At 42.3% G+C, this 26,998-nt stretch overlaps 1 protein-coding gene across 1 annotated transcript; it reads left to right on the top strand.

Moving 5' to 3' along the window:
* Positions 1–1,331: 1,331 nt before the first annotated feature.
* slc7a5 (solute carrier family 7 member 5) lies at positions 1,332–26,781 on the top strand. The gene is made up of 11 exons (XM_084060526.1): positions 1,332–2,124; positions 5,804–5,929; positions 15,339–15,444; positions 15,779–15,823; positions 16,040–16,163; positions 17,270–17,373; positions 17,650–17,746; positions 18,599–18,748; positions 21,242–21,419; positions 22,389–23,060; positions 23,108–26,781. The coding sequence occupies exons 1-10, from the start codon at positions 1,542–1,544 to the stop codon at positions 22,442–22,444; spliced, it is 1,569 nt and encodes a 522-aa protein (XP_083916652.1). The 5' UTR covers positions 1,332–1,541; the 3' UTR covers positions 22,445–23,060; positions 23,108–26,781.
* Positions 26,782–26,998: the final 217 nt, after the last annotated feature.

Consider the following 26,998-nt stretch of genomic DNA (forward strand, 5'->3'; position numbering starts at 1 on the left):
GCTTTTCCCCCTTAGCATTGCAGGACAGATGTTATTAAATAAATGCTGCAGTCATGCATAAATTAAATTCATTTATGCATCACTGCTGATTTTTCTGACCTGTCCTGCAATGCTAAATTAAGGGGGGGGGGGGGACATTACAACCATAGTTTGTAAATGTACTCTGTAAAAAAAGAAAAGAAAAGAAAAAAAAGCATGATTTAATCATTACCATGATTCACTAAACACTCAGTCCATTTGAGTCCGTCACTGATTAAATTGGTGAAAAATACCAGTATATTTGCAGCACTGTGATATTATCTCATGCCTGTGTGATCCAAAGGAGTGAGCTTGATTGGCCACATTAAAGATAGGAGGAAGAGGATTATACTGTAAATTGACCTAGATCTTCCCTATTTCTCAGAATGGATGCGTGTTGTACAATTTGAATGCCATAAAACTTGTCAGGCTTGTTTGACAGCTTAGCCAAGTTACAACAACAGCAACTAGAAAAAGTGCTCCTCGGAACACAGGTCTCCACCAGGTCAGGTAGGGTGTACGCCTTCGGCCTGGCGGAGACAATTAGTCAACGTACTGACATCACCCCTTCCCTCCCCCTTTCAAGCAGGTGCCCTGAGGGGAGACGCTGCTCCAGTCGACCTGCGCAATGAACCGCTAGAGGGCGGGGTAGGACCAACAGCAGTGAAAAGGTGGACCGGGGTGACCGTTGATGTATTGAGGTCTGACTGTCCTAGCTTACAAGGACAGTCATGTTCGTGTTGTGACTTGTGATTGGCCCAGTTAACTTGGTTGTCAGGCAACCGCTGACTCGAGGAGAATTTACACTGTATTGCAGGCATCAAATATTAGCCTACAGAGATCAGATAGGGTGTTTGTTTAGACAAAATATACCTTCAACTGTGACTGTGCACAGGGCGAGCTCCAAAAGTGGTATGCGGTATGTGGTATGCCCCTTTCGGAACCTCCCGAATCCCAAAAAGGTATACAGCCTGAGTTCCGAAAGGAGCTACAAAAACGACATTTACACCGTTTTTTAAAATGGTATATGCCGTTTTGCTGCAGTGGTATACCGTTCCAAAACGGTATCTGGCTATGTGCCGTTGGTTCCAGGGTAGAGCTATTATTGAGCTGTTGACAGACACTCCATTTCAAGTTCAACGTTGTTAAACCAACTAGCCAGTCACGGTGCTTTGTGCGTCCGGACGATGGGGTCTAGAGAACTCCACCCAGTGTGTGAGTGGGGATGGAAGGAAGCCTCGCCATGTGGGGCGGATTATAATGTTGTGACGCCGAGTGGAGGAGGGTCATCATCATCACGCCTTTTCCTCGATTCTTTTGTACACACAGAACAGAGAGTAGACCCCTAAGAGAACACGGCCAATGCCAAGTACTCCGCGTGTTTCAGCCTGACCGGCATCACTCACACGGACAGAAAGAAAACCAAGTGACAGAAATCGTAGCAAGGCTACAAAGCTTTATTATTCGAAAGGGGAAAGGAAAGGACAGGAAAGGGTGAGAGACACAGGGAAAGAACAGCGACCATGTCGAATTTAAAGAAACGGAACTCCAACACCTCGGTGGACCGGGAGGAAGACCGGCAGGTCACGGAGAGGATGCTCCTCCCGGCCGGCGGAGGAGGAGGAGGGGAGAACGGGGACTCCGGGGCGGCAGGGAGCGGGCTAAAGAGCCAGGACAGCGCGGGGGGAGAGGACGGGGTGACGCTGAAGAGGACCATCACCCTGGTCAACGGGTGCGCCATCATCGTGGGTACCATCATCGGCTCGGGCATCTTCGTCACGCCGACCGGCGTGGTGAAGGAAGCCGGCTCGGTGGGTCTGTCCCTGATCGTGTGGTCGGTGTGCGGCGTGTTCTCCACGATAGGAGCCCTGTGCTACGCGGAGTTGGGGACCACCATCACCAAGTCGGGCGGGGACTACGCGTACATCTTGGAGGTCTACGGCCCGCTGCCGGCGTTCCTCAAGCTGTGGATCGAGCTGCTCATCATCCGGCCGTCCTCGCAGTACATCGTGGCCTACGTGTTCGCCACATACCTCCTTAAGCCCATATTCTCTGAGTGCACGTCGCCGGAGAGTGGAGTCAAGTTGGTAGCCTGTCTCTGCATCCGTAAGTTGAATGAACGCATAAACCATGCATGCATGGATGGATTGCATGATGCCATGCATGCCAAGCTGATGCAATGTTTGAGTCGCACTGTGTGTGTGTGTGTGTGTGTGTGTGTGTGTGTGTGTGTGTGTGTGTGTGTGGCTTAACCCAGAGGTTCCCAAACTTTTTAACTCAAGACCCAAAAGAGAAATGTAATGTCTCCGTGATCCAAACTAGTGAAAATAGCAGATCTTGAGCTTGTAGATTTTTTTTAATAAAAAAAAGGGGGGGATATTTACTTACTACCAATAAAAATGTGCCCACGACCCACAAATGGGTCCCGACCCACTGTTTGGGAGCCACTGGCTACACCGGAGTTGTAGCCACTACTACAGAAGCCACTAGTCATCCTTCATTTCCTATCGTTTTGGGAAACAAGCACACAAATTGGCCTTAAGGTTAATGATATATTTGATGAGAGGGGCCAACATACAAACTAACTATCTATAGGTAATAGCTTGCCTTACCGCAGTAAAGCGCACATGTGCTCTCAAAGAGAAAGAGGAAGGGTGTGTTACTCACTCTGACTCACACACAGTCTAAAGCAGTGGTGAAAAGATGCCGTATTATTTCATCATCACCAACTCTCTTCAGGGTAGATCACCACCACGTGCCATACTCTATCAATGACATCCACTGGACTAGAGAACATACAATGAACAAAACATTGAGCTAATGAATAATAATATCATTATGGATTATTATAAAATTATTATATCGGTAATACGGTAGTATAATTATGTATTGTCCTTAGAATTAAGCCTGCTTAGTTGAAGGTCTGCAATAGTTAATAGATTATAAAAATGTTATATTATTTTTTAAGGGAATTTGTTCTTTTTTCTTTTGCGAGTGAAATTTGTGTGAAATGAAATGTAGCTTCTCATATAAACACAATCATTGTTTTGTTAATTGTTTTAGTCATTAACTGTCCTACATTCATCCATTCAGGGGTTGCCAAGACCCCATTTATCAGCTTCAATTTGACAGTGTTACAGTTCCAATTTTGTCTGCTCACTTTTTTTGTTTAATCAGTTCTTTATCCTCAATATCTTATCCTGCATGAGTTCTCTCTCCTGATTGGATACAATGGGTCTACCGACCTGAAAATGCATTTTCTGTTTACTAAAGAGCTGGAGAGACAGGGAAACCCCGATTACTGAACAAACACTATATAGCAATGATGATTTCTATCAGAATATAGAGCTATTTAACAGTTAAAACTTATTTTAACAAAAAAAAAAAAACACTTACTGCAATGCATCTTTAAGCTTTGTGGGAGTGGGCAGTCTATTATTAAACAATTGGGGGATTTCTGTATATCAGATTATTAATTCTTTCTAGGCAGATAATATTCAGTTGAATATATATACACATACAATACACAGAAATAAAGGAAATCCGACATTGTGCATGTCTTTAAATACAGTAGGGTGCAACAGTTAATCGGACTAATCAATTTGATAAAAATCCTATATTCAAATATTTTTTTTATCCAAAAATATCCTTTTTGATTATTTGCTTAATTGAAAAAGCAATTGACAGAATTATCATCACTGATAAAATAATTAATAGTTGCTACGGATATGTCCCTATGACTCTTATTATGATTCTGCACCCTGATCTGTCTCACTCTTTCTCTACTAGTCAATAACAGCAGGTGGCAGGTGTTTTTGTATGGCTCCTTTTTCACAACAACATATTGTGATGCGTGTTCGTGTGCCCCACCAATTCTGTCCTACACTCTCAGTTTCTTTCTTTTGCCCTCCCACTTCCTTAACTCACTACCCGTTTTTTTTTCTGCTGGGGAGCTGCATTCCTTACTACAGTGTAGGGCTGAGCAATTATCCGAAAATATATTGAAACCGATATTTAGAACCAATAACCGACTTCATGAATCGACAAATCAAAAATTATAATACATTATACATCTTTTTATAATCAACTAAACAAATTAATAGGATTAACCACTTAATCCTGTATTATACTTTGTTGTACAACAGTGGCGTAAATAGCTATGCTATTTTCAAAAATCCTCCCTATTTTGATTTCAAATGATCGTAACACATATGACCCAGCCCTACTACAAATGCTTTTCAGGGACTGAGCCAGAATGTGTGTGGTGCAATGCTACTCCCTAATCCTCAGAGTGACTGAGACCTGCGTATGTCTCTGACTTGGACCACATGACATGACCACCCAGATCTGTGTGTGTTGTGTGTACAGTATGTCTATGCATTGCATGACTGTGTGTGTGTGTGTGTGCGTGCGTGCGTGCGTGCGTCCGTGTGTGCGTGCGTGCGTGTGTGTGTGTGTGGTGGTCTAGCCAGTTGGTCAGGGTCATGGGGGCTAAGAGGGCAAAGAGTCAATTCTACAAAAACGTGCGAGAGCATACGCACACACACCTCCCCAGTCCATTCATCTTTTATCAGGCCATTGAGGTCAGCCCAACAGTGTGAATGTACAGCTAAAGGGAAAATGCCGGCATTTAACATGGCATTTTCCTGTCAACTTATGTGTGCAAATTAATTAATGTGATTTTAAAGTATTCAGTCCACGTGTTATTGTTCCATTGACCCACTTCTGTGAACTAATTGTAATTAGGGTTGTCGCATCACTGTGTGAGTATGTGTGTGTGTCTCAGTTCATGCGTGTTCTCAGCATGTGCATGTTCTAGAATTAACATGTTTGTGCGTGAAATGTGTGCATGTGAACTTGAGTGTGTGAGTGTACCCGTGGTCTTGTGTTGGCATGCCAGTATGTGTGTGTGCCCAGCCCAGATGAGGCCTCTACTGTACTGTCTCTCTCTCTCTGTCGCTTTACACAGAGTCTCATTGTGCTGTGTTTCGTCTCTCTATTGTGGCCCTAGCCTGATTTAGGAGCTTTAAAGGGACCTGCTGCTTTAGTTAATCACTTTTAATGGGGGCCTGGGATAGGAGCCGGCTTGACAAGATTGTGTGTGTGTGTGTGTGTGTGTGTGTGTGTGTGTGTGTGTGTGTGTGTGTGTGTGTGTGTGTGTGTGTGTGTGTGTGTGTGTGTGTGTGTGTGTGTGTGTGTGTGTGTGTGTGAGAAAAAGAAAGAGAGGGCGGGAGGGAGACCTATTATTCCCTCAAGAATGGGTTTATGTTTCGGCGAGCTCTCCTCCTGTCCCTGTGTGCTGATAGCCACCTATCAGTTCCAAAACAACATGCACAAAAAAAACAACTAGGGCTCTGGGCAACGGAACACCTCATTGAAATGACATGGGCAAAAGGTACTCGTAGAAATGTGGACCCCCCACTCAAAAAAGTTATTTTCTTTTCAGTAGCCAACATAAATTATATTTTGGGTGCAATTGCCTCTGAAAAACCAAAACAATTACCGGTACACCGTAGAATAGGATGTGTTAAAGGCGTCTCTCCTCATATTTCCTGTATAACCTTGAGGCCAATCATGAAAGTGTAGGTAGTTTCAGTGTCTGTGGTGTAACCAGATGAGTCAGTGTAAAGAGATATTTGTCAAAACATTTGCATGTGTGTGTGGTAAATCTCCCAGCAGCCTTACCGTACGTATACCTGCAAAAGTTTCCTTTTGATTGTCCCCACTATCCACAATCTGTTGCAGTGTTTGTCTCTGATCTCCTTCTACATCTCTGTGTCTGCAGTGACGTTGACCTTCATAAACTGCTACAGTGTGAAGGCGGCCACTCGAGTTCAGGACTTTTTTGCTGCTGCCAAGCTCCTGGCTCTTGGACTCATCATCATCATTGGCTTTGTCCAAATTGGCAAAGGTAACACACACGCACACATACTGTACACAAATTCAGTCAACACCTCAAAATGTATAGGTTTATTTATTTGATTTTAGCCCTCTATTGAGGTTTCAATAAAAACATGTAAACACACTACACACACACTCACACTCACACACACACAGCTGCCATGGGGGGCCGGATGTTTTCAATTTGTTTGTTTGTTTATTTATTTTAGGTTCTTATTTGATGCAAAGTCAATCAAAATAAGACTCAATTAACTCATGAAGAACCATTTATATCCATTTATATAAGCAGTAGCACCGCCACAAAAACACAAACCAAACCTAGTCACCTTAAATTAGGGTTCACCGCCTAAGTAGGTAAATCTAATCAAAATCTTGCATTGTAAGCTCATCCTGGCTCAACCTTATCACAACCAAGTCTCTTTTCTTTATTGATTCAGAGAAGTGAATTGAGTGGATTACCTTGGTTAGTACCTGGAATCCAGCCTAACCATCATTAAAGTTTAGCCAGAGACAGGGAGGCGGGACAGCAACATTTCACAAGGACCCAAATGAAATGCTCTATTCTTTGGTAAATCCGTTCATTAGCTTCAAGAGATGGTAGGTGCACAAAGAACGAGAGAAGCACATGAGTGTATGCACATTTACTGAATGAAATGGTCGATGTACAAATTGAGGCACACCGTCTTAAGTACTTTTGGTTCAATGAAGGTACTGTATACTGTACTGGAAGCAGAAGGAAGAGCAAAGCTAAACCCGGTATGTAATTGGACCTAGTTGTGTTGGTCCATGTTTGTCTGACAGACAGACAGACAGACAGACAAATAGACAGACAGACAAATGCGACTGGCCAAATTTAAACCCATTAAAACCGGGAAAGCATCTGTGTGATTTTAGCTTTTAGCCGTGGGTATTCAAAAATAGCAGATCTGCAAGCTCACAGTGTGTCACTTCGTGCAGCGCTGCAAGCTTGTACGTCAGCTATTTCTTTACATTTTTGAAACATCTTGAAAGTGTGATAACTACTGATTTAGAAGGCATTTGTAGGCCTCAGGTCTTAATGGGTTTTAAGAAAAGCACAAGTTACAAATAAAGAGATCCTCTATTCTCTTCCTCTTATTTGTATTTGCTTTTCATTCCCATTCAGAAATGTTTTAGTTTTTTTGTAATTCCCATTTTTATTAGGGAATTGGCATTACAGAAAGATGTTTACATTTCAGTGCTTTGCTTTTCCATACAGTCCACAATTCTAAATCCTTGAATAATTGTCACTTTTTCAGTCTCTCTTTGGAAGTCCTTATTGTTTCCTCTGGTCCATCATTTTCCTTGCACATACAATATCCCCATTTCTTACAATATGCACAATTGGTGTGCATGTTGGTGTGCAAATGCACTGCAAACCAAACAATACACAAACGTGACAGTGGGCACTTCCTATCCAATTAACATTCAGACTAAATGATATGGTCTCAATGGGGTCACATACTCAATCAAAAATGTCCAATATTTGGAAAACTTCTCTTTTTGAAGCCTCAGGGAGAATGTCAACCTCTCCATTACCAAGATTTCATATATTTTTTCCATCCATTCATCCACGGTTGGTATCTCTCTGGGTTTAGCCATTTTCTTTTAATACTTTTCTTAATTGCCACCACTAGTATCTCTAGTAAACCTAACCTTCTAAACCTATCTTTGCGTGCACTACATTCCTAATCTTTATACTTTTATACTTTATACTTTAAAGTATAGTGTTTCAAATGTGAATGGTATATCTATATTTGAAATATCCTCCATACACTTGTGAACACCCTGTCAAAATGAAGAAATTGGAGGGCAACCCCAAAATATATGAAAATGATTAGCATTATCTGATCCACACTGTCTCCAACATCCCGAGCCTGTGTTTATTCTGGGCTGGAGAGATGAAAAACCTTGTTATAGGTTTTTCATTTCTCCAGCCCAGAATAAACACAGGCTCGGGATGTAGTAGCAGGTAGTCTCCCATTGTTGTTTATACAATAGGAAAGTTACCCTCCCTTTCCCACCTTTCCTTAATATGCAATGTATTGTGTACTTTTATTTCCTGAAGTCAGACCATTATAAAGTCTAGAGAGGATTCTATAGCAAGCATTCAGAGATGATTACATATTAGTTAGTACGTTGGTATTTTCAACAATCTACAGTAATGATTTCAGTAATTTGAAAAGTAATGCCAAAATCATTTACAATTATTGGTGTTCCAATGGAACCGGGAAAACTCTTGCGTGGAACTTACCTGACCTCGTGGCACTTGAACTTGACCTCTTGTAACTTGAATGTCCACACACGCAACATCCACACAAACAAAACAAATTGTTTCCGTGCGAACCAGACCTTTAGCGGTCTGTGGCCTGTAGTAGGGGACCGCTGTTCTAGAGTACTGGTCCTGTGTCAGCACGTTCACTCATCGAAAGTTGTCTCAGCCTGGAATTCTGGGTTGAATGGGTTTATGTCTCAGAAATTAAACGGATGCTTGTAGCAGCTGTGATCTGCAGTTAGGTGACACAGTGACCTTCTGCTCCGTAGAGAAAAAAACTACAGGAAATAAAACTCCATGTTAACCAGGTAACACTGGGTCTTCAAAGGCTTATACTCCCCCCTGGTGTGTGTGTGTGTGTGTGTGTGTGTGTGTGTGTGTGTGTGTGTGTGTGTGTGTGTGTGTGTGTGTGTGTGTGTGTGTGTGTGTGTGTGTGTGTGTGTGTGTGTGTGTGTGTGTGTGTGTGTGTGTGTGTGTGTGTGTGTGTGTGTGTGTGTGTGTGTGTGTGTGTGTGTGTGTGTGTGTGTGTGTGCCTGTCTGTGTCTGTCTGTGTGCCAAGACCTGCTGTGTTCCTATGGCTGTTCCTTCCTGTCTACACAGAGGTTGTCCGTTGCCATATTTTTCAGAAGAAGAGCGAGCGGCCTAAAGGCTAAAGCCATATTTATACTTTATAAAAAAATCTCATTCAGTATCTAAAGTTTGGTTGTGACAAGATTAAAATGCCTCACCAAATTCCTTTGTAGAATTTGGTCGCTTCAACAGCACAAAGAAGGCATACATGTTAGTGGCTTTAAAAAAGCCTGCTCTAGCTCTAGATTACAATACCATTGTTAGGGTATTATTAGTGAATAATTGTTTTATTTTGTTTAGAAAATGTCCAATTGAAGGTTTCCTCATAGTGAAGCATTTACGGTAGGTTACTGACAGACATCACTAGACTAGAGCAGTGGTTTTCAAACCTTTTGTGCTCAAGACTGGCACACCAAAAGGCAAGTCAAAATCTCAAGGCATGCCTGTATTCAATATAGCCTCTACAACACCTGTTTATTTTAATGTTCAACGTTTATTTTTATTTACTCAAAAGTTTAACCACTTAAGTTAAGCCCTATTACGTACTTTAAGAAATGTTCAAAAATAGCCAAAATAGTACCAGTATGCCTCGGCAGACCATTTGGGAACCACTGGCCTAGACTGAGGTGCGATTATAGAGAGTAACGCCTGAGACTCCAATTGTGTGCTGGAGTCTCACACTGAAAATAGCCGATCTACAAGCTCACAATGTGTTCGAAATAGTATTGTGAGCTTGTAGATCTGCTATTTTTGGTGCAATACATGATGTGCAACCAATCAGGCTGGTGACCAGACCAGTAACCTGTCTGACACTCACATCTATGTGTGTTGTCTCTGTCTGGAGCTCTGACCCTATCTTTGTCCCTTTAACCCTTGCCCTTTGACCATTGCTTTGACCATCAACATTCTGGCCATCAGTCACATTCTGAAACAGTCTTCGGTGATGCTTGAACATCTGCAAAAAAAAATGATAAACTCGTACCATGTTGCTGGTGCTCGGCAAAGTGATATGATGGGTAAGAATGGACTTATCGACAAAGTGTCCCTTTGTGCATGTCCCAGCCTGAATATTTCAGTTCAAATATAAGGTTGAAATGTTAAATGATTTTGTATTTTGTATTTATCTATTTATTTTTGACCAAAGTTAACTGTAATCACAAAAGGCACATTTTTGCTAAAGAGATTACTGATAATCATGTGACCCCAAGTGGGCTGATCCAGGGAGCAAGCAAAGTTGTAGGGCGGTAAGCACCAACTCACCGTTTGTGTTGAGGTCAGAGGTTAGGGTCTCACACTGGCTTACTGGTGGGTGACAAGACCCACCAACACTGACTGGGATTGTTTGGAGCTGGAGGTGGACTCCAGTAGGAGAAGTAGAGAATGAATAGACTCACAAGTCAGTCTCGAAACGTTTAGCTCAACTAGAGGCTGATTACAATCTGCAAGCCTTCGAGGCTAAAACTGGATGGAAACAATTAGAGAGTAAAACAATTTGTTGGGGTAATTGTTTTGCGTCGATTCGTCAAGATGTATACAGTATATAAGAAAAATTACAACCAGAGAGATAGGAGAGATCGCAGATTTTTTTTTGATTAGTCTGATTAACTGCTAAACCCTATTTTATACTTAGTTGTGCAATTGTCATGCTGTCATGCCAGCTTGTAGATTGGCTATTTTAGCAATTTTTGAAAAATCAGCATTTAAAATTTCCCTAAAATATATGTAATCTTTGTATTTTTTATAATAAATTCAATTGATTGGTTCTATTAAATGTTGCACCCCTAGTGTGGTGTCCTGTTCTACTGAAATTGCAATGTGTGCGACTGTGAGTCCGCGCGATTGTTTAGTTCTGTGAGGTTGGGTGTGATGGGTGGGAGACCAATTATCCTGTGAGCAGTGTTGGTTTGGCTATGCATGAGACTTAAAAATGTTTGCTATTTGTAAAAAATGGCTAGGGTGGACCACATTCTCACATAACTTATTCATTCACTCTACTACAGGACCAATTCACTGATTCACAGGCTGATGCTTGGAAGTTGGTGTGTGGCCGTTGTGCCCCATTGGTGAGGGGGAGTTCTATCAACATTTTGGTTAGATTTGACTCATTTTGTGTACTTTTAGAAGAAGTTGACATGGGGATGATGATGTTGGTAATGAGTGTACATTAACTTCATGCTTGTATCCCCGGTAATCATTTGAAAGTTCCATAAAGCAATTTAGTAGTACATGTTGTATGGAACATACAGTATACTATATGCATGATGTCACATGATAAATTGCTTCCTGTTTGCCTGTAATTTGAAACAACTGTGTAGTTTTGCTGTAACTGGTCTGGTGTGGTTTGGTACACACGTGGTATAGCCAGCTTTGTAGTGTATCCTGCGTTTGGTTCCAGGCCAGGCCTCCTATGCCACCCAGCTAACCATCGGTTTTGCCATGTCCGCTTATTATAAGTGACTTTGGGCTTGTTTTTCTGTGAAGTTGCTTGTAAATATCGTTTCCTAATGTTGTTTAATCCAGTGGTTCTCAACCATTTTCATGCCAAGGACCCCCCAAATGAATGTATTGAAAATATTCTGTGCCAGGGACCCCCGTACCAGATTTGTGTTGTTAAAATGTTTTAAAAAGATTCCACATGGGCTTGTTTTCATCGACCTGGTTGCTTATTTCTCTCGCAAAATCTGGCAACATCGCTAACCATACACCACCTAAAAGGAGAAATGGAAAATGCAGTATATCATTTGTGTAGCGTCATGTTGGTTCGCAGAGATTGCTGTGGGCTATTTTAAGTCTTCATGTAAATCGCTATGCACAGCCCTCCACCAACAGTAACTTTACTGCTTAACTGTGATCCTGCAGTGAGTTCTGTAGCTCTGGGCCAGACGTCCCACCTATCTGTGGCCAACAGAGATAATAACCATATGCTCACAGTCACACCCTCGGCATCTCTCAGCCGTTTAGTGTCCTATGTCTTAAACTAGTGTTTCACTTAACACACTGTTTCTCAACCTGTGGGCCATGAGGATATTGCAAGGGGGCACCTAAATGATTGGCAAAACACTACGTTTTGAATGATAATATAGCATTGATATAAAGAGAAATATGATAAAAAAAAAACATTTTTCTTCTTTAAACCATTGAAAAATTAGTTTTGATCCAAGCCGCAACACAATCGATTGATTGATCATTCAAATAAACATGCTTTGAAAATACACGACTGTGGGCACGCTCAGAATACTCGAGAGGTCTGTGTTGTACATTAGGTCCGTTGACATCCAGTACAATTGGGTTGAGCTGTTGGCTCTGTTAGCGGCTCAGATTAGAGACCGGTGTAATCTGATTAGCACCAATAATAATCCTGCTTTCTCAATCTGAAGCCTGGCTGCCGACAGCGTCTGGAGGCTGAGAGCTGACAGGGATTGATCACCTTTTAAAGTAGGCCCTCGCCCTCTCTGAACCTACGTGGGTCCAATCATCTTTGAGTCTCTCTCTCTCTCTTTCTCTCTCTCTGTCTCTCTCTCTCTCTCTCTCTCTCTGTCTCTCTCTCTCTCTCGTGTCATTCGTGCTAATACGCCACCTATCTCTCTGGTTGTAACAGAATATCTCAATGATTTATTTAAAGCAAGGTGCAGCAAACACACAAACAAGTCCTTATCCTTACACACAGCCACTGTCTAATTCCTGTCTCTAAACAGGTTAAATGCTGTCTAAAATGGACAAAATGGATCAGTAATCACTTGACCTATGTCCTGATAACTTCTCTAGTTTTTTTTATTATTTTTTTAGCTTACTCCATATAATCTGTAGTCTTTAAACCCCCCAGCTCACTTCTGTCAGTGTGCCTAATTGCCGTTAGTGAAGCATAAATGTTGTCAACTAGTCCTCATGTTTTACTTGAGTGAACTAAGTACCCCCAATCTGATCTGCCTTTCGTGTACTCTGCTGTAATGCACATAAAGCCAGTGTCTTAGGCGAATACAATGCACAGTGAATCTGATATTTATTTAGCTCTCGAGCAGGACAATGAAGAGTTATGTCAACTAATCAGTATCCTAATAACAGTAACAGGGCACCCTGTGTTCATTGTCTTTAGTTTGGGTGTACTTAAATCCTTAAAAGCAGTCCTCTTTTTAGTAGAGTGGAAGTTCAGTGAGTCTAATAGTTGTTTATATGTGATACTCCAGATTACTGTGGCTTAGAAGAACACCACTGCCACGTGGCGCACAGTCTGTCATCTAACTCATCTAGGGGGCTTTTGATTGGCTATATGCCTGCCACCTCTCATCTCATTGGCTGTAGCAGCCATCTCTGTTGGCATGAAAACAAACAACATACAGTAAGTAGAGGCAACACGCACAGTGCACACGCCACTTGCTTTGTCTCGGTTGTGGTGCAGGGAATTAAATCCCTGAAGATTCAATATCTAAGAAAAAAGTAAATAAATAAAATAAGTGTTTCAAGTATTTCAAAGATGGAATTATTATGCAATACTTACAAGTTTATCAACATTCATTCAACATGTAATTACCTGAGCGTGTGAACACAATGTGGGTAGAGGTGTGTGTGTGTATGTGTGTGCTTTCAAATGCCTGGCACTGTTATCACGATCAGTTGATCTGAGTAGACTTGCCCAGGGCAATTTGATGCATAGAAAGATAAGAGATAAGAGTCCACAGCATCCTGTCCTTCAATCGCCACCCTCGACTTTGCCACTTTACTTTTTATTTGAATAGATTCAGAGTGCAACATTAGAAGTTTAAGCAGACGTTCAGTCATATGAGTCTAAAGCTTAAACTCATACAGTTTCATCAATGAGATCTACAATCAACTAAAAGAAAAATAGTTTGAGAAATATTCAAGCTCAGCTACTGAGAAGGACAGCACCGGGAGGCACTAGGGGGCCAAATATGGTGCTGGGGAGGGGAAGAAGAGATGTGGGAGGTAGGGATGTATTTATGCGTGGCGTGGAGTCATTTTGGCCGTGTGTGTGTGTGTGTGTGTGTGTGTGGAGGGGTGACGGTCACATGAGTTCTGGTGCGTGCAAGGGTTCTCAACTTTTTTTTAGCTCTAAAAGCCCCTAAAAAGTAAGGAATGTCAAAGGAAATTTGTTGTCTGGGCCTGGGTCCCACCTTTGAAAATGTTCTGGAGCAATGGTAAAAGAGACATACATTTTTAAAATCCTACAGACCCCCAGTGCAGCTCCCCTAGTAAGCTGGTATGTAGGCCAGAGCATGCCAGAGTAGTGAGTAAATGAAAGATATAAAGGGAGATAATGTGGTTGTCTGCCTCGCCTGTCTCTCTGTCTCGTTAGGACGGCATTTTACAGAGACATACAGTAAAAGAGAGATCAGCTAAGTGGGGTGTTGAGGGGCTAGCCTAGTATATATAGCACACCCTCTGTGAAAGACAGACAGGCAGTGTGAGAGACAGACGGGCGAGAGAAGTGCAGTGTTGATTCGGGCGTTTCCCACGCTTTCGGGGTGGCTTGTGGCTAATCGGTGACCCTCCCAGTACCAACACATCCCAGAGCTGTTGATTTAGCAACCGTCTTTGAGTCTGAGAATGCAAGGGTGTGTGCGTGCGCGTGTATATGCGGCTGTGCTCGTGCGTGTTGTGTGTTGTGGGGGAGCAGCTACGTCAGGAATGCAGCACACATCCCAATGGACCCCCCCCCACTTGATCACAGGTCCTTATCTAAGAACCTTCCTTCCTGTTGCCTGACCAGAACCTCAGATCAGGCAGGTGGACGCAGCATGTGTCAACCCTCTGAGGCCCTTTGTCTCTTGCAACTCTCAGAGGGGTCAGCCATCTCGAACAGCGGTTCCCAAACTTGTCAGCTGGAGACCCAAAAGATGTGGGGTCACCCCGGGACCCGAACATACAAAAATACATTATGAAACCCTACATCGTTTTATTTAAATTAGCCAATTTACAAGCTCAGAACGTGTTGCAATGCAAGGTCTGTCTGAGTCCCTTATATGCCCATATATGGAGTTCCGTGTCAGGCATGCCCAAATATGGAGTCAAGCCCATCTATGACGTCATATTGATGACGTCTGCGTACTTCATATATGGGGATTTGCGGATCCGCTGATCAGACCTGATCAGGTCCTCGTCAAGTTTGCAGCCAGTCTGTCCCATATATGGACATAGCGGTCGGAAACATTGTTGTTTTCATTGTTATTCCCCTGTCACTCTGCTCCTCTAGAGTCTTGCCTTTGTCTGTGTGTCTGTGTGCTGGTTGATCCAGGGCTCAGGCAGATTTCCATGGTATTTCTACAGTCTGGGCTAGTTATTGGCCCTCTCTGTCTAGCTCCTTTTTAATATCACAGCTTCTTACAGAGGCACGTCCTGGGACGGATTTAATCTGTTTGTTTTCCCCCAGAGACATTTTGTGTGTGTGCGTACACACCGTTGTTTGATTGAGTGTTCTACATTGATCCTGAACAGGTTGAGACAAATATTGATGCATATGCCAGATGGGGACTTATAAAACTTGAACAATCTCTCTCTCTCTCTCTCTCTCTCTCCCCCCCCCCCCCCCCCCTTCTAATAGGTGATACACCGGATCTCCTTCCAGAGAATTCCTTCAAGGGTTCAAACTATGACTTTGGCAACATTGGTCTGGCCCTCTACAGCGGTCTATTTGCCTATGGTGGCTGGTGAGGACACTCAGCAAATGCATGTTCTGATGGCAACAACCCACCATACAGCATGCTTACACTTCAATATTGTTCAGATTAATCAAATGAAGCCTTAAATATCCTTAAATAATATCGTTTTTGATCTGCTGATCAGGGCTCTCATCATTTATACATGCATCAGGGCTCACGTTCAAACATAGATCAACCCTGTCACCTGGTCTAACCACAGGGTCATTCTGACACTTCAGCAGACACTGATTGATTGATTGATTGATTTTGAAGTTTGTTTATACGGTTTCTTTACTTTTTCCTATTGTACTGAGTGCTAAATCTTGTCTCATTGTGATTCCAGGAACTATCTGAACTTTGTCACGGAGGAAATGATTGAGCCTTACAAGTAAGTAATGTTAGAACAGGATTTTGACCGTTTAATGTCTGTAATTTCCAGTAGAGCTAATGAGTAATTGGTTTTCCAGAGACGAGTAAAGCTGTAAAAGTGAACTCTAACATTATCATTGTGTAGGTTACTAAGCTTAAATAAACATCATCTCACCCACTCTACTGTATGTCTGCCTCTGTGTGCATCTCTCTATCTCTCTTTTCTTCCTCTCAGGAACCTTCCTCGTGCCATCATCATCTCCCTCCCCATTGTAACAGTAGTATATGTCCTTACCAACCTGGCCTATTTCACCACCCTCACCCCAGAAGAATTGCTGAATTCTAAAGCTGTTGCTGTGGTGAGTACACTCTACAAAGTAAACACAGCGCACCAGTCCCTTGATAATAACAAAGAGACATACCATGGCCTCTAGAGAGCCTAAATACTCCCTGAGCCCTGGCACCTAAACGCAGAGCCTAGCCGTAGTTGTGGTGAGCACACATTACGGCACGCTGAACCCCACATTTTAGTCTGCAAACACAAACTAACTTGACAGGTGCTACACCGAGTCCTAAAGTCGTTAGACCACATCAAAGTCTATGTATATGATGCAGGGATTATTCTAATCATGCAATGACTCAGCTTTCACTTCTGTGAGCTAAACAAGCAGTGTTGTCAAGCAGTACAAATTAAGAGGTTGGAATTGTCATACAGTAGCTGCTGTGAAACTTCATTGAATAGTCGATGAAAGTGCTTTTGGAGGTAGCTACATGTGCCTTGTTAAAGGTAGGGCAACAGATGATTTTAAATGCTGTTAAATAATGTGGGGGAAAAAACAGTACCTATATGTCCACCCACCTATATTTCCATCCACCCCAACATTTCCCATGCTCGTGAAAATAATGTTTACTTTGTCAAGGCTGCGATGTCAGGAGTGGAGGAAGTCCACCCTGGCAAGCTCACGCAAGCTCACCCAAGCTCCCCATAAATACATATAGAGACACTCATCAATATCCATTTAATTTCACCATGAACATTCGAGGGTCTTCCAGACCATTGCAAATATAGCTGGTTTTGAGTGCTACACATTTATAGGCCAATATTGTCATGTACTCGATGTCATCATTATTCATACCCTGCTTTTTCAGCACTTACTGTAAGGAGAACTTTTCCCTATCTTTAAGGAGAACATTTATCATTTTAAGCCATATGATTTTTTTTTTTAAACTGTACAGTAAATATCATAAGTTGTTTCTTATCTGTTGCCCAACCCTTAATGTCAATGGAGTAACTCTGTTAAGGCCTCTTAACAACTTGGCCGATTCGGCTGTCTGGAAAACTTCAAGAGATTTGGTGTTGAGGGAAAAAAGAAGTAGACTCAGTTAGAGCCTCCCAGTGTAAAACATGTTGCATCACTTGAGTTGACTAGTGTGTGTGTGTGTGTGTGTGTGCGTTGTCCTGCAGGACTTTGGGGATTACCACCTGGGTCCAATGTCATGGATCATCCCAGTGTTTGTAGGACTATCCTGTTTTGGATCTGTCAATGGTTCTCTGTTCACCTCTTCCAGGTAACACACACACACACACACACACACACACACGCACACACACACACACACACACACACACACACACACGCACGCACGTGTGCACACACACACACACACACACACACACACACACACACACACACACACACACACACACACACACACACACACACACACACACACACACACACACACACACACACACACACACCACTGCAATGTCATTGCAGTATGCATGTCTTCAAGTACATGCTCTTTGAAAATGGTGTCTGTCCTTCCCTCTGTCTCTATCAGGTTGTTTTTCGTTGGCTCCAGAGAGGGTCACCTGCCCAGTCTGCTGTCGATGATCCACCCCACACTGCTCACACCCCTCCCATCACTCATATTCACAGTATGTGTTCTTGTTTCCTGGTGTTTTGTCTTCTTTATTATTTTCTTCATTACATCCATTATTATTATTATTATTATTATGATTATTATTCAATTGTAAGTATTTTATTTTTGTGTTAGCCCAGTCCCACCAACAGTTTGCTGCTTGTACCTGTATGAGTGAGTGAAAAAGAAACCCCTCTTGATTCTTATTCTGGGGAATGTAGTGAGGTAGCCACTGAAGCAAGTTATGCAAGTCAACCTGTATATGCTGGAGGAAACTGCTGAGGGTGCTCCGGTGGCGCAGGGGTAAACTAAAACTACCTGCCCACCACCACAGAGTCTAGGGGTTAGAATTCGCCGCAGTGCTTCCAGCTTGGCCCAGTGTTTATGAACACAATTGGCCCCTGTTTTCGGGGGAAGGAAGCCATGCGGAGAGGATGATGTTTGTCACTGCGCATACTCCGACGGCGCCTGATGGCGTGCAATGTTTGGGGTAGGACAGAGCCGCTACGTCCTCCCGGTGGGGGCTCACTGGCAGATGAGCAAGTAGGGTAGGACAGCAGTTGCATGCAGTGTGAGGAATTAATGGGCATATTATTGTGAGAAAAGGGGGTAAAATGAATTTGCTACTCTAAATGTATACAGTAAAAAGAAAACAGCTGGAGTATATTTAACATCTGACATCGTTGTAAGAGTATCTGAGGGAGGAATTACAGTATTGTTTGAGACTTTTATACACATGGATCGATCCGATTACTAATGTCTGTCTCTTCATCTCTTTCATCCACCTTCTGTTTCTGTCTCTCTATCCACCGTTTCCATCATCTCTCTATTCCTCCATCTCTCTATCTCTCCCTATTTGCCTCTCCAGTGCTTGATGACATTGCTCTATGCCTTCTCCAATGACATCTTCTCCGTCATCAACTTCTTCAGCTTCTTCAACTGGCTCTGTATCGCCATGGCGATCATTGGTATGATGTGGCTACGGTACAAAAAGCCTGAGCTGGAGCGGCCAATCAAGGTGAGCCAGACTCCACAGATCAGCCAATCAAAGTCAGAGGAGGCAGTACAATTGTCATTTATGTACAGTAGATAATGGAAAAGTGGACATATTGAAAATGTTGACATGATTGAAGTCCTGTTTCTAGTAATACAATTTTTTAAAATCTTTTTTTATTGTTAGTATTGTTTAACATGGATGTCTGACTTGATGAAAAGACATAGCCTCGCGTGGCCAGACAATATCACACGACACACTGCGTGGATATTAGTCTGGTCCCTCTCAGCGATAGATTTTTTTCCAAGGGGCGGTTACAAAAAGATACAAAAAAAGTGATAAGCCCGCCCACATTTGGATACTGGGCCCTGATTGGTCCCTCACGACTTCGGAGGGAGAGAAATGAAATCTCTATTGAGGGGGGCCAGACCTAATCTGCCGAGGGCTAAAGTGCAAGGCAATTTTGCAAAGGCAGATTCGTCTGGAACCAGGCTAGAAAAGACAGCACTCAGACTCTGTGAATAATAACTGATGCTGATCTATGGAGTAACGTGAAAGTGTGTCTCTTTTGCAAGAAAAGAGAGCAGGTCTTTGAAAATAATCATATTTGAAATGGGGACCCCACCATGACAAGCACATGGAATTGTAGGAATTGAGGCATTACATTTTAGTTGACTTGTTTCCACAGATAAATATTGTGAAAATAGCCAATCTACAAGCTCACAACGCCTCGCAGAGCTTGTAGATCAAAATACATATTTTTTGGCTCTTTCTTAGGTAATATTTGACAATGTTGACCATTATTCTTATTTTCCTTCAATTGTCACTTCAGAAATGTGCAGATACCCATACACATTTTGGTTTGTTTACTGTTGAGTGAGAAAACAATGTTGCACATTAAGTTAATCATCTGGGGACCCCCCAAAATAATTTGGGGACCTCCAGTTTGGGAACCACTGGTATGGAAGACACAATATGCACTCATCTGGATAACCCACATAGCTTCAGAGGAACATGGTGAAAACTACTGGCTCTTAGTACAGTATTTCTGTCAGTAGGTTTTGAAGTTAATTTAGTCATATAATACCGCTTCCTGACAGAAAAAGTTGTACAGATAATTTTTATTTAAAGGAAGTTTGAGAAAAAGTTTATATTTCCACAAATTAATATTGGCTCCAAATATCGGTCAGATTACTAATAATCGATATCATACCGCTTGACTCTTAATCAGTGCGTCTCGTCTACAATTGTTTAATTTAAAGATACGCTATTCTTGTCAAACAGCATGTCACACAGCACTTTCTTACTGAAGCATAAATCTGGCTTTACTCAAATTGAAGCTAGGTTGTGAAGTTGTGTGCTGTCTCACGCCAACCAACAAAGCACCATTCAGTGGAGATGAATGGAGACAGAGGAGAGATAAAAGTACAGGAGAAAAGCTGGATGGTCATCAGGCAGTGATGAGGACTGGAGGGCACTGGTGTGTGTGTGTGTGTCTGTGTGTGTGTGTGTGTGTGTGTGTGTGTGTGTGTGTGTGTGTGTGTGTGTGTGTGTGTGTGTGTGTGTGTGTGTGTGTGTGTGTGTGTGTGTGTGTGTGTGTGTGTGTGTGTGTGTGTGTGTGTGTGTGTGTGTGTGCGTGCGTGTGCATGCTCATGTGCACAAGTGGAAAGGCAGACCAGTTTCCGCAGGCCTGCCTAACAACACAGAGGGCCATTGTGCATTTGTGACACTTTGAACTGTGTTTGTGAGTTGTGTGTGTATGTGCACGCGTGCATGTATGTGTGTGCGCCCTACAGTAACGTGTCGTCCTACGTGTGCTGGTTTGCGCGTACCTCGCCTCCTAACTCAAAAGGGAACCCAGTGACCACTCTTCCTGTTGGCATGGCGATGTGTGTTGATTAGGGATGGACTATGTGGCCAGGCAGTGAAGTGAAAGAGGCCAGATACTGGCCAGATAGTGCACAATTCTGTGTGCGCTTGCGTGCGAGTGTGTGTGCGTTTGAGAGAGGTAGTACAGTGGAAGCACTGTCAGATTCTGTCTTTTTACTTTGTTACTCTTTCTCAGTCACTCTTCCCTGCTTTTGAACAGGTTTTAAGGGACCATAGGCCTACCAGTGGTCTTGCATGTTTAGCTCATAGAATGTGACTCATGGCACATTTGACATTACTGCTGGCCATTTCCCAAAACCTACTGACGTTTGGTCGATTGTCAAGCAAGCCATTGGATCCTGTTCATATCACAGTGTGAGAATTGCATAATAACACTTAAACTATTGGCGCCTTAACGCTTTCTCAAAGTTACATTCGCAATTCTTTTTTCATTGCACTAAGCACTGAAGTGTTATTTGTCGCACAACATTGTCATGCAAAAAGTTAGGAAATAGCCTACGCTTTGTGTAGATCAGCTATTTTCACAATTTTTAATTGTTTTTAAATGCCCAAAACGGGGATTAGTTTGATTGACTGTTGCACACCTACCATGAACTGTAGAGTCATCCTGCTATTTCCTCTCTCCAGGTGAACATCTTGTTGCCAATAAGTTTTGTGCTGGCTTGTCTCTTCCTCATCGTCGTGTCCATCTGGAAAACTCCAGTGGAGTGTGCCATCGGCTTCCTGATCATCGCCACGGGAGTTCCTGTCTATTTCTTTGGCGTCTGGTGGCAGACCAAACCCAAGTGGCTCCTGAAACTTCTATGTGAGTACACCCACTATGTCTGTATGTGTGTGTTTATGTGTATATACGCAAGGTTTGATTTGCTGGGGGGAGGGGGGTGGGTCCATGCCTCTGCTTTTGGTACCCCCCTCTGGTCATTCATTTTTTTAGGAAAATGGAAATAGGATAGGTAGACCGTAGGCTGATTTATGTTTGATCTTCATGTTTGATATTACAATTTTACAAATTAATAATAATAATGTTGCTTATCCTGGCTAATTTTGAAATTAGCATTTGTTTTAAAGATTTGCCAAACTTTGAATTCAACAATAGCGAAAATACTGTACCAGATTTACCCTGCATATACATTAAGTTAAGATATAATATATAATATATACTGTACATACAGATAAGTGGGGCATGCAATGCCTACACTCAGTGGCCGACGGTGTGCAGACTTCATTAGGCTCTGTGCATACATTTTTTCCCGGGTTTCACAAAGGTGGCATATCCTTTTCCTTTTCCACCTCGGTTTCCCATAGCTTTACTCAGACATGCCAGAAACAACTATGTTACCAGTTGAAATCTACTGGCACACCGGTCTAGCGAAGCTATGGGAAACTGAACGGGAAGCGAGTATGCCACCTCCGGGAAACCCAGGACTACACTTATGCACAGAGCCTATTGTGTTTTACATGTTTGTGTGCATGCACAGTATGTGTGATGAGCAAGTGTAAGATGTGCTGCTTAATTTGAAATGTTATTAGTTTAACCACTTGAACCCCAGCATCCCTATTCTGGGGGGAACGTTTGCCAAAAATAGCAGATCTGCAAGCTCACAAGGCGTCGCATTGCAACACGTTGTGAGCTTGTAGATTGGCTATTTTTGGTAGAGAGATTTGGCGTAGATGGAAAAAAAGCCCACCAAGTATGGAGGCAACTCATGTCCAGTTAACTAAGTAAAGAGGTTTTAAGTGATTCATTTGTGTGTGTGTCCTTATCTTTCTATAGTTTCAACCACGGCGATGTTCCAGAAGGTGATGGAAGTGGTGCCTCAGGAGGCATAAAGAGGCCACACCCTTATTACCGCCAGTGACCAATCAGATTGCACCACCAGTTACTGTACCCTTGGAGTCACTGCTGCCTGATGACCTCCCCCCATTCTCAAAATACGCACACACACACACACACACACACACACACACACACACACACACACACACACACACACACACACACACACGCACACGCACACACACGCATGCACACACACACATGCACACACACGCACACTCTCAGTCTGATACCATATGTGGGATTGCCTGAACGAGAGTCATGCTGCTAGACTGTTTTACACACGTGCACACACACACACACACACACACACACACACACACACACACACACACACACACACACACACACACACACACACACACACACACACACACACACACACACACACACACACACACACACTTCAGAGAAAGATGATCTGATGTTACAAGCTACAGTGTCATCAACAATTTGGTTCTTTATCAGTAATTTCCTTTTTAGATTTTTATCTGTTGTGAGTTTACTACTTTTACTGTCACTAACCCTGACATCCAGTTGATGATAAGGAATGATTTTTGTGTCCACTGACCTGAGTGAGTGAGTGAGTGTGTGTGTGTGTGTGTGTGTGTGTGTGTGTGTGTGTGTGTGGGGGGGGGGGGGGGGGGGTTCTAAAGCAGAATAGGCTCCTGTCGTATTATTTAGTTATTTGTGCCTTAAATTGACCATTTTCACATGGCGGCCATTTTACTCTTACGTCAAAAGCCCTAGAGTATGTTATAAGTGAAAATTGGCTGCCGTGGCAATATGGTCAATGGCCAATGGACTTAGCGTTGCTTCTGTCAGCCTTTCCAATTTGTTTTGTAGTGTCTAAGGTCTGATAACCTTGTTTTTTTACCAGCAAATAGCTGTATATGTCGAGCCTTCTGTCTGAAGTACCTTTTTTGTGTCAGATCTACTTTTTTACCGCATGGACATATTACTCCTAAATAATGATTTCCAAATTCAGTTTGAAGAGGTAAAAATATTTTTCATGTTCCAGCTGCATATGTATTTCTCTTTACTTGACAATGTTTCGGCTATCTAGCCTTTTTCAAGATCAGAGGATTGAATTAAAACAAGCAGTACAGAGCCTTTATAATCCATCAGATGGCTTATAAAGTGCCATCTCATAACAGACTTTATGATGATTGCACGATCAGGGTGGATCATTTCTAAATGTTTTGTTGTTGTTGATATGACATAATATACATTTCATTTTTGTTTAATTGATTTGATTCCAAGTTGACCCTGGTTGTGCAATCGTCATTGCATAATTTATTTTAAATGTTGTCAAATAAAGAGGATTTTTTTGTACCTCTTAGTTGCACACTGTGATTAGCACCTCATCAATATAATGTGTGTTGTTTCTTTTTCATTGGATGCCAAATTCTGTTTACCAACTGCTGTTGTTGCCAGGCAACATTAACCAACTCAAAAATATTTATCAGGGATCTCAGCATTTGAAGCATCTCCAGTCATTTTTACTGCAAGACTTATACACTATTTTGGCTCTTAGGTGTGCTTGTAAACACACTCAACTGCTGAACTGGTCAAAGACCAACAATCGTATTTTGACCCCAATCTTTACTTTAGTTCCTTAAAACATAGAACCTTTAGCACCTTTGTGTGTGTGAAAGAGAGTGTGTGAGAGAGTGTGTGTGTGTGTGTGTGTGTGTGTGTGTGTGTGTGTGTGTGTGTGTGTGTGTGTGTGTGTGTGTGTGTGTGTGTGTGTGTGTGTGTGTGTGTGTGTGTGTGTGTGTGTGTGTGTGTGTGTGTGTGTGTGTGTGTGTGTGCGTGTGCGAGAGAGAGAGAGTGACTGACTGACTGAGTGTGTCTGTCTCTCTGTCCTGCTGATACCTCTGCAAACAGGTAAACCCAACACACTGGGTCTAAAACTTAAATTGAAGCTGACAGCTCACAAGAGTCCTCAACTCAGTCAAGCCTGGCAGGAGGTGGGATTTGTCCTGAACTTTGCGCCAGTGGAGTGAAGGTGCTGATCAGGCATTCTCAAACACTGGACTGCCTATGTGAAGTTTGCTTCAGCTGTACTGCTGGTTACTTTATTTTGGAAACTAGTATGTCTTTTAAAGCTTTTTACTGTATTTTAGCAAACGAGTCCCTCTGGAGTATAATTGAGCTCTGTCATTGTCATTCGTCATAAGCAAAATGTCAGACAGCCTTCAAATGTACCTGATCACCTGTAGCCTTGCTATGACGTCTTACCTCAGTAAACTGATCCACTCATTTGAAACAGCTGGAAGACTGGGAGTCTCCCATGTTGTTGGCTGGAAATGACACAGTAGAGCATAAAATAAATATCGCTGTTGCCAGTTACGCCCCTTATCTCCTATTTAAACGTATACATGATGAACCATAGTTCATTTTAAATTCTCAAAAAAGCTCTTCTTTGGCTTTGTTAACAAGGTCCAGATTTGTGTTGAAAAGGGGGTTGCCGTTCTCCTTAAAAAAAAACTCCTGCATTTACTTTAAACTTGATTTTACATGTTCTATAAGGCAGCGCATGGGACTTGCAGTATACTGATTCTTGGCTGTCTCATTTGTTGTGTAATTCAGGGCCCACATTCATATTATGGCTTAGAGGAGCAGTGTTGATAGGGATCTGACATTGGGTTTAAGCTGTATTGAATTACAGAGAGGAGAAACTACTGCTATACCCATGCGGTAACATACACACTCATAGGCTTTGATGTTTTGTGCAGGTGCTGATACGTACAGTATGGCCAAACTGCATGTAAATTGCTCTTAAGTGATTCTTTGGGACCCATACTGAGTGTCAGGTGTTTTTCTGCTGGTTTCAGTTCTCTTCGTGGTAATAGTTCTCGTGTCGCTGCAACAGTGAGATTAAATTTGCTTAAACAAGGGCCCATGGCCATAAACATTTGAGATTCCATGTTACATGTTATAATAGTGAGCGAGCAATTTATTGTGGGATGTTCTGAAAAATACATTGTTGTTCCACGTGCAGTTTTATGTTAAGACAGACGAACAGCACCCTTTGGGTAAAACTGACATTTTACTGTAGGTCAAAGATCTGTGTGCGCGCGTGTGTGTCCGCGTTCACGTATGTATTTGTGTGTGTGTGGGTGTGTGTGTTTTACTAGTGGAATATGGTTACATTTCTTTTTTTCTCTTTTCTTTTTATGTTGTAGTATTTTGATGTAAGTATGTATGTACCATATATGCGAGGTGATTCCACAGTACCTATAATCCATGGTTAGTTTGTCGTTGCTGCTGGTATCAGTCAGCTTGTCCTGATGAACTCTTGTACTCTGTGACTGTCCGCCAGAGATGTGTAGATTGAGTCTAATTGTCTAGTCTTGGACTAACAATCACAGTGAAAAGACAATCGCTGTTCACCTCTTATGTTTTTTTTGCAGTTACTTTCTATGTTACATTTTTATGTAGATTCACTGTGTCTCATGTTTCTCATGGTCTTGGGATTTGACCGTGAAGCGGTCTTGGGCAGGGAGTTGAAAGGTCAGACAGACAGACAGACAGACAGACCGACAGATAAGGGATGGGCTTAGATATGAGATGCTATCAGTCTGGCAGAAGAGCACTTGGAGACAGACAGACAGACAGACAGACAGACAAGATGATAACCAGACTATAGATGCTTGTGAAGGCTGAAGTGTACACATGTTTTTTGTACACTAAAGATTTTAATGAAAAAGTTTTGAGAATCACAGGGATAAATGAAGGAGGGAGTAAAGGACAAGTAGAGAACCTAAAGAACAGCAGGGCAGGTAGACGAGGGGTTGAAATGAGGGGTTTTGTCAGTGTACACTTTTAGTTATTACAGTTGCATAGTAAATATCCTCAGTTTTCATTTAAATGAACACTGAGCATCCTACTGTGTGCTTCGTTCCTTCTGAAGTTGTGTTAAATCCCTGTTTCCATGCTGAAAGAGAGAGAGAAGGTTAAAAATAAAACAGTGTAGTGTTTGTTTATTAACATTGACCTGTCTTCTAAAATGGACCAAAACCGCATGTTACCATGTATATGGTGTATCATGGTTGCCATAGAGACCAATTGGCATTTTAACATGGTGACGCCGTGTGATCGCCATAGCAACGGCGTTGGTCACAGAGGAGCGGTCAAGAACATGTATAGCGGTAGAGCAATGCTAACACTCCAATCGTCGGGAAAGAAAATCTTATTTGAATAGGACTGTAGAAAGTTTTGTTTATTTATTTTTAGGACACCTTGTTGTTTTAATATTAGTCCTTTTTTTTACAGGGCATTTTGTGAAAAGTGCTTTTGAAATAAATCTTACGTTTTTTCCACTTTTATGTTCTGTTGTGTTTTATTTCAGCACATTTATTTTCTGTCTTTATGGTGTAGAATGCACATAGCTTTTGATGTGTGCAGCACATTGTAGCAAAACATAACTAGCTTCAGTACATACCTAATTTATGCTCCGGTGTACAAAGCTACAAAGCTTACACAATGCGTCACATCCGTGATACGTTGTGAGCTTGCAGATCACCCACAGCCCTACATGA

This window comes from Gymnoscopelus microlampas (genome assembly GCF_963454915.1).
Source record: "Gymnoscopelus microlampas genome assembly, chromosome: 6".
Taxonomy (NCBI): domain Eukaryota; kingdom Metazoa; phylum Chordata; class Actinopteri; order Myctophiformes; family Myctophidae; genus Gymnoscopelus; species Gymnoscopelus microlampas.